Source organism: Mirounga angustirostris, unplaced genomic scaffold (genome assembly GCF_029215605.1).
Source record: "Mirounga angustirostris isolate CCGP_5_RB_7025 unplaced genomic scaffold, mMirAng1.0.hap1 SCAF_9, whole genome shotgun sequence".
Classification (NCBI taxonomy): domain Eukaryota; kingdom Metazoa; phylum Chordata; class Mammalia; order Carnivora; family Phocidae; genus Mirounga; species Mirounga angustirostris.
In genome coordinates, this window is record NW_026991717.1 from 142,264,584 (window position 1) to 142,277,017 (window position 12,434).

The 12,434-nt window shown below is 47.1% G+C and overlaps 1 protein-coding gene across 13 annotated transcripts in view; it reads left to right on the forward strand.

Moving 5' to 3' along the window:
* The window catches only part of KLC1 (kinesin light chain 1), a 48,499-nt gene that overhangs the window by 17,211 nt on the left and 18,854 nt on the right, over positions 1–12,434 (forward strand). For all 13 annotated transcript variants that reach the window (XM_064571651.1, XM_064571653.1, XM_064571657.1 and 10 more), the window contains 9 exons: positions 578–656; positions 1,151–1,376; positions 5,675–5,762; positions 6,383–6,484; positions 7,868–8,041; positions 8,188–8,287; positions 10,897–10,946; positions 11,026–11,093; positions 11,666–11,774. In XM_064571651.1, coding sequence (XP_064427721.1) covers positions 578–656; positions 1,151–1,376; positions 5,675–5,762; positions 6,383–6,484; positions 7,868–8,041; positions 8,188–8,287; positions 10,897–10,946; positions 11,026–11,093; positions 11,666–11,774 — 996 coding nt within the window. The remainder of the gene's footprint in view (positions 1–577; positions 657–1,150; positions 1,377–5,674; positions 5,763–6,382; positions 6,485–7,867; positions 8,042–8,187; positions 8,288–10,896; positions 10,947–11,025; positions 11,094–11,665; positions 11,775–12,434) is intronic.

Sequence of the window (12,434 nt, forward strand, 5' to 3'; positions counted from 1 at the left end):
CGAAGGCAGACGTTCACCCGACTGAGCCGCCCAGCTGCCCGTTTTATTTTATTTTATTTATTTTATTTTAAAAGATTTTATTTAGGGGCGCCTAGGTGGCTCAGTCGTTAAGCGTCTGCCTTCTGCTCGGGTCATGGTCCTGGGGTCCTGGGATTGAGCCCCGCATCGGGCTCCCTGCTCTGTGGGAAGCCTGCTTCTCCTCTCCCACTCCCCCTGCTTGTGTTCCTGCTCTAACTCTCTCTCTGTCAAATAATAAATAAAATCTTAAAAAAAAAATTTTATTTATTCGACAGATGGGGCGGGAGCGTCAGGCAGAGGTAGAGGCAGAGGGAGAAGCAGGCTCCCCGCCGAGCAGGGAGCCCGATGCGGGACTCGACCCCAGGACCCTGGGACCATGACCTGAGCTGAAGGCAGACGCTTAACTGACTGAGCCACCCAGGCCTTCCTTATATTTGATTTTAAAAACAGATTATTTTTTTCTCAGATTTTTTTGTTAAAATGATGTTTATACTAAAGATTTCCAGTACAGGATTTATAGTACTTGTAAGGCTGAAGTTATCCTGGGTTGGTTTTATAGGAGGACAAAGACACCGATTCCACCAAAGAGCCTCTGGATGACCTTTTCCCGAATGACGATGATGATCCCGGTCAAGGAAGTAAGTTGGCGCGGGGGAGCGGTTGAGTGGCAGCATATACAAACAGAAGGTGGTTTGTCCCGTCCCGATGGAAGTGCCATAATTAGTGGGTGTCTAAGAGCCTGTAGCCTGCTTCCCAGAGGCACTTGTACACTCGGGTTGCCTGATGTTTCCCAAGAGAAGTTCAGGTGTTTCTTGTTGGGCCATGGCAGCAAGCCCGGCCCGTACGAGATCTTGGGGCATGAACAAGCAGCTCCGTGCGGCCTGTGGGTCTCACAGGGTGAGGCCGGCAGAGTTCGTTGGTGCTGAGAGGCGTCTCACTGCATGTTGGGGGCGTCACACCACCCCCGACACGGTGCTGACGTCACCCAGCCTGCCTGGGGGGCGCTGGGTGGGCTTCCGCAGCGTGGGGGCCTCGTGCCCCCGGGGCCAGAGCTGGAGGGGAAGGGCCTAAGGGGCGCTGTCGTCCGGACCCTGCCCGTGGCGCTCGTGCGACCTGAAACCCTGTCTTGCAGTCCAGCAGCAACACAGCAGTGCGGCGGCGGCCGCGCAGCAGGGCGGCTACGAGATCCCGGCGCGGCTGCGCACCCTCCACAACCTGGTCATCCAGTACGCCTCTCAGGGCCGCTACGAGGTGGCCGTGCCGCTCTGCAAGCAGGCCCTGGAGGACCTGGAGAAGACTTCCGGCCACGACCACCCAGACGTGGCCACCATGCTGAACATCCTGGCTCTGGTGTACAGGCTAGTACTTTCCCTCTGCCCCTGGTTTCGCCTGCCGACTCTCCTTCTGAGGAACTTGCCCCCAGGATGTCCCCTGATGTTCCCTGGTTTCGCTCCTTCTGAGGAACTTGCCCCCAGGATGTCCCCTGATGTCCCCTGGTTTCGCTCCTTCTGAGGAACTTGCCCCCAGGATGTCCCCTGATGTCCCCTGGTTTCGCTCCTTCTGAGGAACTTGCCCCCAGTATGTTTCCATAAACCTGTGTGAGCCCACTTCGCCAGCTTCATCGGCCACGTCTCTTCACACAGCCAGGGGTTAAATTCAAAATATTTAGCAAGCTCTGTGGCAGAGTATCTCACCCTGTGGAACGGATGCTGCCCGAAACCACCCAGGGCATCCTTTAGAATAGCCCAAACGCACCCGTCACTCGGGTCAAACTAAATTCTTAACTTTTTCCACCAGACTCTGTGTACCAGGTTTCTTTTGTCCAGAATAGCCTTCCCACCCTTCTAGAGCCTTGTTAGCTCTCTCTCCTTTCTTCTTTTTTTTTTTTTTTAATTTATTTATTCATGAGAGATAGAGAGAGAGGCAGAGGCAGAGGGAGAGGGAGAAGCAGGCTCCCCGCGGAGCAGGGAGCCCGATGCGGGACTCGATCCCAGGACCCTGGGATCATGATCTGAGCCACCCAGGCGCCCAGCTCTCTCTCCTTCCTGAGTCTCAGGTTCCACTTGCCCTTTGCGTCTGTTGTGCCCCCAGAGCCCTTAATCCCTGCTTCTCTTCTGGCGCTTCTCCCTGCACTTGGCGTCGGGGTTATTTGAATTTTGTTCTGTCTTCTCTCAGAACAGTGTCCCTGAAAGTTGGGGACCAGCTTGCGTCCGTGTCCCCACTTCTCACATCACTCTAGCATGCTTCCTCATTTAGGGACCCTGGGTGAACACGTTGAAGGGGATTAAGGAATTTGCCCTGAGGCACAGAGAGTGATGTGTTGGAGCCCTTTGTGTGTGTCTTTGAACTGAACTCACCTGAATTAGAGCAGATGTGGGTGAGTAGGGACCGAGAAGGGAGAAGTTACTCACAGCAGGATTGGTTTGCTGTGGGTTGGGATTACCAGATGCGTGTTTCCTCATTGGTTTGGTTGTCCCCGTTCAACATTTTTGGACACACAAGTGTAGGTCAGACTGGGCTGGTTCCCGTGAGGCCCTAGAGATGAAGGAACATATGGTTCCTGTCCTTGGGAGAAAGCCGAACGTTGAATTTAAAGTCAGGAGAATTCAGGTTGTGTCTCTGCTAGACGGCCACAAGACAGAGGATGTTGTCCAGAGCCCTTGGCTTTTCTGAGCCTCAGTTTTCTTAAATCTAAAATGGAGACGGTTATACTATCCACTCCGAGGTCCAAGGGAGGATTATAGGGCATGTGACATGTGGTGTCTCCCGGCAGACATGAAATGCTCAAATAGCATTCTCTAAATTGGAACTTACGACCTTGTTTAGAAGATAGGATGTTTACATTCATATGTTGTTATAGAAGGAGAGAGACTGGGTTCTGCTAATAAAATAACACAAAAGTTTTCATGGAACAGAAAGATTACTTCCAGTTGAGAGGATGAGGGAAGGATTAATGGAAGGGTGGGAGCAGCACTCTAGGGGGCCTCGAAGGATGGGTAGGATTTTAGCACGTGGAGATGGTAACGGGTGTTGTGTGTGTTTGGGGCTTAACTCCTGAACCTAGTTGGCAAAGCCTGACAGCACCTGAAGAACAGTTGCAAGAGATGGGGCAGGGAGAAGCTGGGACTGACCGTGGAGGCCCTGTGGGCAGTGCTGAGAGGTGCTGGTGTGGGGGGCAGCTGGCTCCTACTTGGGTCTCACCAGAGTCCCTTTGGCATTGTGCGCAGGACAGAATGGCGGCCGGGGCCTGGAGGCAGGGCAGGATCCTAGGGATACGGAGATGGGGTCTGAGCAAGGAGGGGGACAGTGCAGAGGGAGAGGACAGGGAGCGGCTCAGGGAAAAGAAACCCAACTGATCCAGCCATTCGTAGGGACGAGTGATTTCTTCACGAAACAAAACACCACCAGAAAGGAGGCGGCCTTTCACGCCATGCCCGCAGCCCTGCCCGTGCTCGTCCCGCAGTTAGCCTGCCGTCTTCAGGGGCGGCGTAGCGCACTGTCTCACGGCTAGTCCTCACCTTTTTTGACAGTTTCCCTGTCGATGGACATTTAGGTTATTTGATTTTTACTGTTACGATAGTGTAGGGATTCCTTAGTCATGGGTATTTACATTTAAAATCTTGACGGATGATGCCAGTTTCATTCCAAAAGGTTTTTTAATTTGTATGCACTGGGGCATCTGGTTGGCTCAGTCGGTAGAGCATCCGACTCCTGATCTCAGGGTCGTGAGTTCAAGCCCCCCATTGGGCGTAGAGATCATTAAAATAAATGAAACTTGAAACAGTTTGCACTAACATGAAAATTTCTGGCCAACACTAGATATTATTATTATAAATGAGTTAAATAAAAAATGCATGTAGGGTGGTTGTTGTTCCATGGTCCCACGCTTACCACTGTGTCAGGCAGTGGGAATTCCGGGGCTTCGCTGCAGTCTGGTGTTTTCCCTTAATGCTCTGGCTGAGGGGTTACTGTGTCAGTCAAAAGTCAAAAAACAAATGGATAGCTCCCTGTATATTCGCATTCATATTCAGGACTGCACCCTGGCCTATGACTCCTCTCACCTTTCTTGTGTTAGGGGACATTTAATTTTAAGCTTTTGGGGGAAGGGCATAATATACTGATAAACATTTTTGGAAGTTTTTCCTGAGATTTTGGATTTTTTTAAGGATCAGTTCCTAAAATGGGTTAGAGTCTACACAGTCTACGCCTGGGACCTGTTGCCAAACTGCTCCTAGGAAGGTGGCATCCTGTCCCTGCTTCAGCCTCACCGTCCCCACCAGTGCAGTGTGGCTTGACCCTACACTTCAGTAATGCAGAAGCACAGCATTGTGGTTGCCTTCGTATTTCTCTGATTGGGTATTTTTTGTCATTTGTGTCCTGTGAATCTTCCATCATCTTGCCCATTTTTCTATTAGAATTTTTATGCGTGCAGTAGTATACTTTTATTTTCATTTTGAGTTTGAATTTCCTGGTGGGCTAGTCAAGTGAGTGCGGGCCCCAGAGCCAGAGTTGCTGGGGCGGGGCTGGTTTTAATGTGTTCCGGCCGACGGTGACGGTCATCGGTTTGGGGCCATGCCTGAGAACCAGTGCTGTTGCTCTTGGTGTGACCTCACTTTGGCTAATGAATTAAAAGCCCCTGACATTTTAGGGCCCGTCACAGTTTAGAAGAGTGCTCAGTACACCTTGCCTCATTTAGCTGCCACACGCTTTTAGGTAGTTCTTGTTGTTACTGGTTGTAACTGTCTCTACTATAGTAGTTCTTGAGACTTTCTGTCATACTTGCTGCTTTTCACAAAACATTTGAGCCAGTTTATCATGTGTAGTAGGGTAATTGAAGAAAATAATCTCAGTACATTTGGACAGAATTAGTGTGCTTCCGAGGGTACAGAGGGCCATTAACCCTTTCCATGTTTTGTAGGGCAGTCTGGCTTCTGCAGGGCAAAGCCTTGCTGGGCAGCTGTTATTACACAGTTAAGGAACGTGTGTGCTCAGTCTCACACAGCAAATAACTCTGCTGTGATCACACTGTCGGTACACAAACCAAGGAGGGCAGCGGCTGAGGCTGGGCTTTCTGTCTTACTGCAGTCAAAAGCCTCCTCCTTCCTCCTCACTCAAGCAAACGGTGGCAAATTGTGTACCAGATTAAGACATTATAATGTATTTATTTTTAACAAGCTTTTTCATTATACAGGTAGTGTATCGTTAGCTTCTTGGAGCAACTCTGTGAGTTAGGTAATACACTTCCTAGATGGGTCGTGGGGGACTGTGGGGAGGCTGCTTAATATCCCAAAGCCTTGTAGCCATTAACTGGCAGAGCCTGGGCTCAGACCCTGGGGTCCGTTTTGTCTGATAGCAGGTGAAGCTCTGGCCGACCTTCTGGACCAGCTCCCGTACTCTGTGTGGTGTAGGGGCAGTGTCGTCCCCATGACCTGGAGGGGAGGGCCAGGTTCCAAAGCTAATCGGGCCTGATTCCAAGCTCACGTTATTGGTAGAGTCTTTTTCTTCTTCGCTAGAGGTGTTTTTAATCGTTTTAATAGTGGACTTTTATTTTTTAAATAGCCCAAACTTAACTCTTATTTCTGTAGTTTCAAAATTACATTTTAAAAAGACGTAGTAAGTTATATCCAAAACACTTAATGTATGTTTTTCAATTTAGAGACCAGAATAAATACAAAGATGCCGCTAATCTACTGAATGATGCCTTGGCCATCCGTGAGAAAACTTTGGGCAAAGATCATCCCGCGGTGTGTATATCTGGTTCTTTCCTTCTTTTTATATTTCATTTTCCCTAATATATTTTTTTATCCAACTCATTTTAATATTAAACTCAACAGGGAAGGTTTAAGAGCTGCCTTTTCACTAGATGGCGCAGGTAGGACTCTTCACTTACTCAGAACCAGTGCTGAGCTTCGGGGCTGGTGGCTCTGATGTTCAGCCTGTGTCAGCACGCACAGTTAACTTGTTCATCGTCGCCGTGGATCACGTACTGTATTTTTTTTATCCTAAATCAGATTGCATGTACTTCTGTAAATTTTTCTCTAAAGAATTTATATTGTCTTTTTCTTAAAATCTGGCCAGATTTGCAAACAGATCTGTGTTTGGGTTGGCTTTGTGGCTTCCAGTGAAATTAAAAAATCAAGATCACGGTGTTATTGTTGATTGTTTAATTTTAGTATTCTCCAATTTACTTTGTATAATCTGTAGTATATAGTGAATTGCTCTTTTGCTTTTAACTGAAGTCCTGTTCCTTCACTTAGTGGAGAGCCCTTCACTGTGCAACCTGGGTATTGATGAGCATGTGATATCTGAAGTCCTGTCTGTTGCTGTTGTTTACCATTCTCTGCTCTTCCCTCTGTGTTGGCAGGTGGCAGCAACTCTGAATAACCTCGCAGTTCTTTATGGCAAAAGAGGGAAGTACAAAGAGGCCGAACCGCTGTGTAAAAGAGCTCTGGAGATCAGAGAAAAGGTGAGGGCAAAGGAAGGGTGCTCATTGTCTTGAGATGCAGTGTTTTAAGTTTTGAGGAATGACCACTGTGGTATATTATGACTGGCCATTTACTGAAAATAACTCATTTGATGAAGGATGAGGTGGACAGCCCACAAAACACGGGCAGATGAGCCCATTCAGACCGGTGTTTAAGAGGAGTGAGTGGGTGTTCAGGGGCACCTGGGTGGCTCAGTCACAAGCGTCCGAGTCTTGGTTTTGGCTCAGGTCGTGATCTCAGGGTCGTGAGATGGAGCCCTGCATCGAGCTCTGCGCACAGTGCGGAGTCTGCTTGAGATTCTCTGCCCCTCCTGCCCACGCGCACACGCTGCTCTCTCTCTCTCTCTCTTTCTCAAAAATAAATAAATCTTAAAAAAAAAAAAAAAGGAGTGGGTTCAGTCTTCGTGCCCTCCCGGCCTGATGTGGCCTAGAAATGACTGCAGGAGGAGGAGCTCCTGAGGACTGGACGTGGAGAAGGAGAAACAGGCTTCCCGCGGAGCAGGGAGCCCGATGCGGGGCTCGATCCCAGGACCCCGGGATCATGACCTGAGCCGAAGGCAGACGCTTAATGACTGAGCCACCCAGGCGCCCCGGTGTCATGGGTATTCATGCCAGCCACTGCAGCCTCTGCTAATTAGGTGTTGGGGAAAATGTGGCTTGTTAATCTCAGCAGGCGGGAGGCTCCGGTGTTTAAGTCCAGGCCATGAATGACCAGGGGTGGTATTTTTAATTGGTATTTTCTGTGATTATTTACCAGTAATACTGCGAGACATTTAATTTTTGGCCATATGGCAAGGAATTGGGAAAGGGGAAATAAAAGGGGCTCATCATCAAATTATGCAGGAAAACTTTTCTCATGCCACCGTCTGCATGATATTTATGAATTACAATGGCCAGATTTTGAGTGCAGAGGACCTCTGGGTCTTAGTGGGAAGGTATGTGTAGGCTGAATGCAAGAGCTGGAGATTCCCTTTGAATGCTTGCACCCATAGGGAAGAGTCTTGTGTAATAGCTCAAGTCAGAAAGGGCTCTTCCAGAACTTGGGGGTCATACTGACATAACCTTTATACAACCATTTCCTGGTTTCAGGCTGTGCATACTAATGCCCCCTGTGCCAGTCCCCGTGTGGGGTTACTGTAAGGATGAAAAGTTGAGAGTGTGTAGGGAGATCAGTACAGTCTCCTCCTACCTGCCAAGAGTATGAGTTCTGGCTGTTTTTCTTAGTGCAGAGCACGGGACTGTGAGCCTGGGCGTTGGGCACAGCCATGTTTGTGTTGAGAAGGACCCTTCTCATAGTGGGTGGAGAACGGACTGGATGGCACTGAAACAGATCGGCATTTCTGATACACACTTTTTTGTTCTCAGGTTTTGGGAAAGGATCACCCCGACGTTGCCAAGCAGTTAAATAACTTGGCCTTACTGTGCCAGAATCAGGGCAAGTACGAGGAAGTAGAATATTATTATCAAAGAGCCCTCGAGATCTACCAAACAAAACTGGGGCCCGATGATCCCAATGTGGCCAAAACGAAAAATAACCTGGTATGTGGACAGAGGTGCAGTCTATGGGTAGAGCCAGAACTGCTTCCTTTTTTGAACTCTGAGCTTTGTTTTGTCATTTAACCTGTAGATAAGAATGTGTGTTTCATTTACATATGAAATTACTAAGTACTTTATTTTATTTTAAGGCATCCTGCTATCTGAAGCAAGGAAAATTCAAGCAAGCAGAAACACTGTACAAAGAGATTCTCACTCGTGCACACGAAAGGGAGTTTGGTTCTGTAGATGGTAAGGACTATACTACCGCTTCTAAGCAGACACGGTTGTTAGGATGCATTAAAAATGGTGATTTCCAGCTGGAACTTGGTAATACCCAAGTCATCATCATATTTTTAAGGTAGAATTCAGTTTGAATTTTAGAAATGATTTTGCAGATAGCGCTGAGAGGAGAGGATGTGGCACAGTCTGAGTGGTCATAGGCTCATTCATTCATTCACCATCCAACACGGTGAACACCTGCATCCTTGCCCTGGTCACCAGTTACTCAGTGGGGTCGCGTGCCTTGTGGTCAGGGGTGATGGGCCACCTGCCCCACATCTCTCTGAGTTGCCCTCTCCAGAGTCCAGGCTTGCTTTGTGCAGAACTCAGAGCACCAACTCCAGAAAGCCTCTCTGGAGGCATCAGCACTTCCTGGAATTATTCTGTTATCCTGGTTCTCAAATTGCCGGCAGGGACCAGAAGTATCCGCACCATGTGTGACCTGTCAGAAATGCAAATGGTTGACCCCATCCCAGGCCTGCTGGGTTATTTGTCTAAAAGAGCCAAGGCCTGTCTCCATATTCCTTAGGTACTTAATATACAGTTTTGGAATAAATATAGGATTTAAAGTGCTCAGTAAAACAATGCGTGTGTATTACATAAGGCATTTTCCCCCTGCATCAGGTGTTACATAAGGCTTTCGGAATGAGGACAGTTGTTACTGCTGTGCAGGAAACCTCAGGATGCGTAGGGAAAGAGGTTTTGCTGAATGTTTTCATTTATAGAGTTTCTAGAAACCACTTGTGAAAAATCTTTGAAGCGTGTTAGGTTTTTTTCCCTCTGTTAATAAGTGGAACAGTAAATCTCTTTTTATTCTCAGAACACAGTAATGCCCCAGGCTCACCATTGTGAGCATGGATTCTGTTTGCAGTTGTTGTGGGCTGGGGCAAATATCCTCACCTAACTGCAGAGGCCATGCGGATTTTGTAGTGATTCCAGGGCATTTCCTTAATGCTGCTTTTAAAAAAGTCTGTTCTTGGGGAATACTTATTCCCTTATGATTTGCTAGCTGCTTTTTGATAAAAGTAGTAGCATGAAGTCCAGTTGAGTTCTAGTTAAAAGCAGTTTTCCTGCGTTTGGGTTTGCCCTCCATACAAATGTTTAAACATAGGACAGAAGCCGTTTTTTCTTTCAGCAAGATGCAGAAGTGTCCTGTTGCTGTCAGCGTGTGACCTTCAGTCTCCCAGGGGCCTCTGCTGCTCTCAGCGCGTCCCCTGCTGGGTTGTCTGGGAACCCTGCCCTGTTAGCTTGCTGTGCACTTGGCTGTTCTAGCAATAGAATTATTTCAGTAAAGCTCTGACTGCACTCACAGGACTGTTAGTAAGCTTTATATACCGTTCACTCTCCTAGAACCAATATTCGAAATGGGTTTTCATTTTCTTCTGTGACACGGCAAGTGATAATCATTCGACTAGCTATGTACTAGTCTTTCCGAGGGGCGGTCTCAGTGTGTGATCACGTTTAATTTTCTGAACAGTCCGGTGAAGTGGGTCAAACCTTTACCCGTTTTAGGAGTGAGGACACTGTAGATGAAGTGACTGGTCCAAGGTTTGGTTGTTAGTGAGTGGCTGGACTGGGTGTGAGCACAGGTTTCTTCCCCTGGAAACTGAAATAGGTCCTCATTGCGAGAATCCTTGAAAATTCATGCAGAGATAGCACGTGAAAATCACCAATGATTTCAGCACCTAGATACATTTTTTTAACATTTGTGTCTTTCTGTGCTGATTGATTTACATATTTAAAACCATATTTTACATACAGTCATGTATACTTATTTTCCCTACTTGTACCTCTGGTATTTTTCTTTCTTTCTTTTTTTTTTTTTTAAAGATTTTATTTATTTGACAGAAACATGGCGAGAGAAGGAACACCACAAGCAGGGGGAGTGGGAGAGGGAGAAGCAGGCTTCCCGCAGAGCAGGGAGCCTGATGCGGGGCTCGATCCCAGGACCCCGGGATCACGACCTGAGCCGAAGGCAGATGCCCAACGACTGAGCCACCCAGGCGCCCCACCTCAAGTATTTTTCATAGCATAAAAATTTTTCAGAAATTTCACTTTTGAGATTGCTTGTTCTCCATGGTGTGGGCACACTGGTTGTTTAGAAACTTTAGATGGAGTGGTATGGTTAAGGTTCTCAAAAGTTAAGACTTTAAGAGAATATTGATTAGTATCTTTTTCCACTTTGCTCCCAGCATCTTACCCTTTTTTTAGACTTTTGTTTAATGCTGCCTTTCTCAAATTCTAAATACTGCCCAGCGTTCTGTGAGCATTCTAGCATTAGAAGTCTCATCGTAGGGGCCCAAGCGTTTGTCAGCATCTTTGACGGCTGCCTGCCCTGTGTAGGTACGTTGGATTGTGTGTCTTCTGTTGACAGCGCTGCATGTGAACGGCCATCTGCTTGTTTCTTCCGCCCTCATAGGCTCCACCGTGAACTTCCTCTGTCCAAGTTGTAAGAAGTAACACCTGAGAAGGATCACATGAGAAACAAAAAAACCTTGCAATCATTGAAACTTGACAGCCTCTACTCAGTGGGCCCTATCATGCTTCAATTTTATAGTATGTTATTTTTTCTCCCCTAGATGAAAATAAACCCATTTGGATGCATGCTGAAGAAAGAGAAGAATGCAAAGTAAGAATACACTGTTTTGGGAGATTGTCTAAATTGGATATATTGCTTTAAAGATAATTATTCACTTGTTATATTTTAGGGAAAGCAAAAGGACGGGACATCTTTTGGAGAGTATGGCGGCTGGTACAAAGCCTGCAAAGTTGATAGGTATGTCTTTTTTTCTTTAAGATTTTTTTTTTATTTTAGATAGAGCAAGAGCGAGTGAGTGAGCAGGGGGAGGGGCAGACAAGGAGGGAGAGGGACAAGTGGACTCCACGCTGAGCGCAGAGCCTGACACGGTGCTCGATCTCACAATCCTGAGATCATGACCTGAGCTGAAATCAAAGAGTTGGATGCTCAACTGACTGAGCCACCCAGGTGCCCCGATAGGTATGTCCTTTTAACTGAAGAAACAGAACTGCCCTGGAAGGTGCTAGTGCTTTAAGGGCAGCTTGTAAATGACTGAACGTGGAAGTTCCTCCAGGTGGTGCGTGTGCACACTCCCGTAACTTTGTAGATGAGGTAACGTGCCTACACACAGCTCACTGAAGTATAGGTGAAGCACAGGGTCTGTCTGTTACGGAAGAAGAACTTACTAGAACTTTACGATTAAAGTACTGTAGAAATTTCAAAAATACTTCTCACATACTTATGTCTGTTAGTGCTTTAGATTTTGTGCTATTGATAGTAGTTCTGAAACTTGAATTTAATAGTTCTGTGTATCCTGTGCTTTCTTACAGTCCGACTGTTACAACCACTTTGAAAAACCTTGGGGCACTTTACAGACGTCAGGGCAAATTTGAAGCTGCAGAAACATTGGAAGAAGCAGCCATGAGGTCCCGCAAACAGGTCAGTGACCTGCCTTCTGTTTTTAACTCACCTGTTAGGCCTTTGAGTGTAATGACTCTTTTATGTAACTTGTCGAGAGCTTGACTTAGAAGTAGGAAATATTTAATATTTTAGTTTGCGCAAAGAAAATTATATTGTTTTAAGAGACCGTAACTATGACGCCGAAAGCATAAGCAGCAAAAGAAAAACTCGATCAATTAGATTCACCAAAATTAGAAATGTTTGTGCGGGGCGCCTGGGTGGCTCAGTCGTTAAGCGTCTGCCTTTGGCTCAGGTCATGATCCCAGGGTCCTGGGATCGAGCCCCACGTCGGGCTCCCTGCTCTGTGGGGAGCCTGCCTCTCCCTCTCCCACTCCACCTGCTTGTGTTCCTTCTCTCGTTGTGTCTCTCAAATAAATAAATAAATCTTAAAAATAAATAAACAGGGGCGCCTGGGTGGCTGAGTCGTTAAGCGTCTGCCTTCGGCTCAGGTCATGATCCCGGGGTCCTGGGATCGGGTCCTGCATCGGGCTCCCTGCTCGGCGGGAGGCCTGCTTCTCCCTCTCCCGCTCCCCCTGCTTGTGTTCCTGCTCTATCTCTCTCTTTGTCAAATAGATAAAATGAAATCTTCTTAAAAAAAAAAAAAGAAATGTTTGTGCGTTTAGGACACTATCAAGAAAG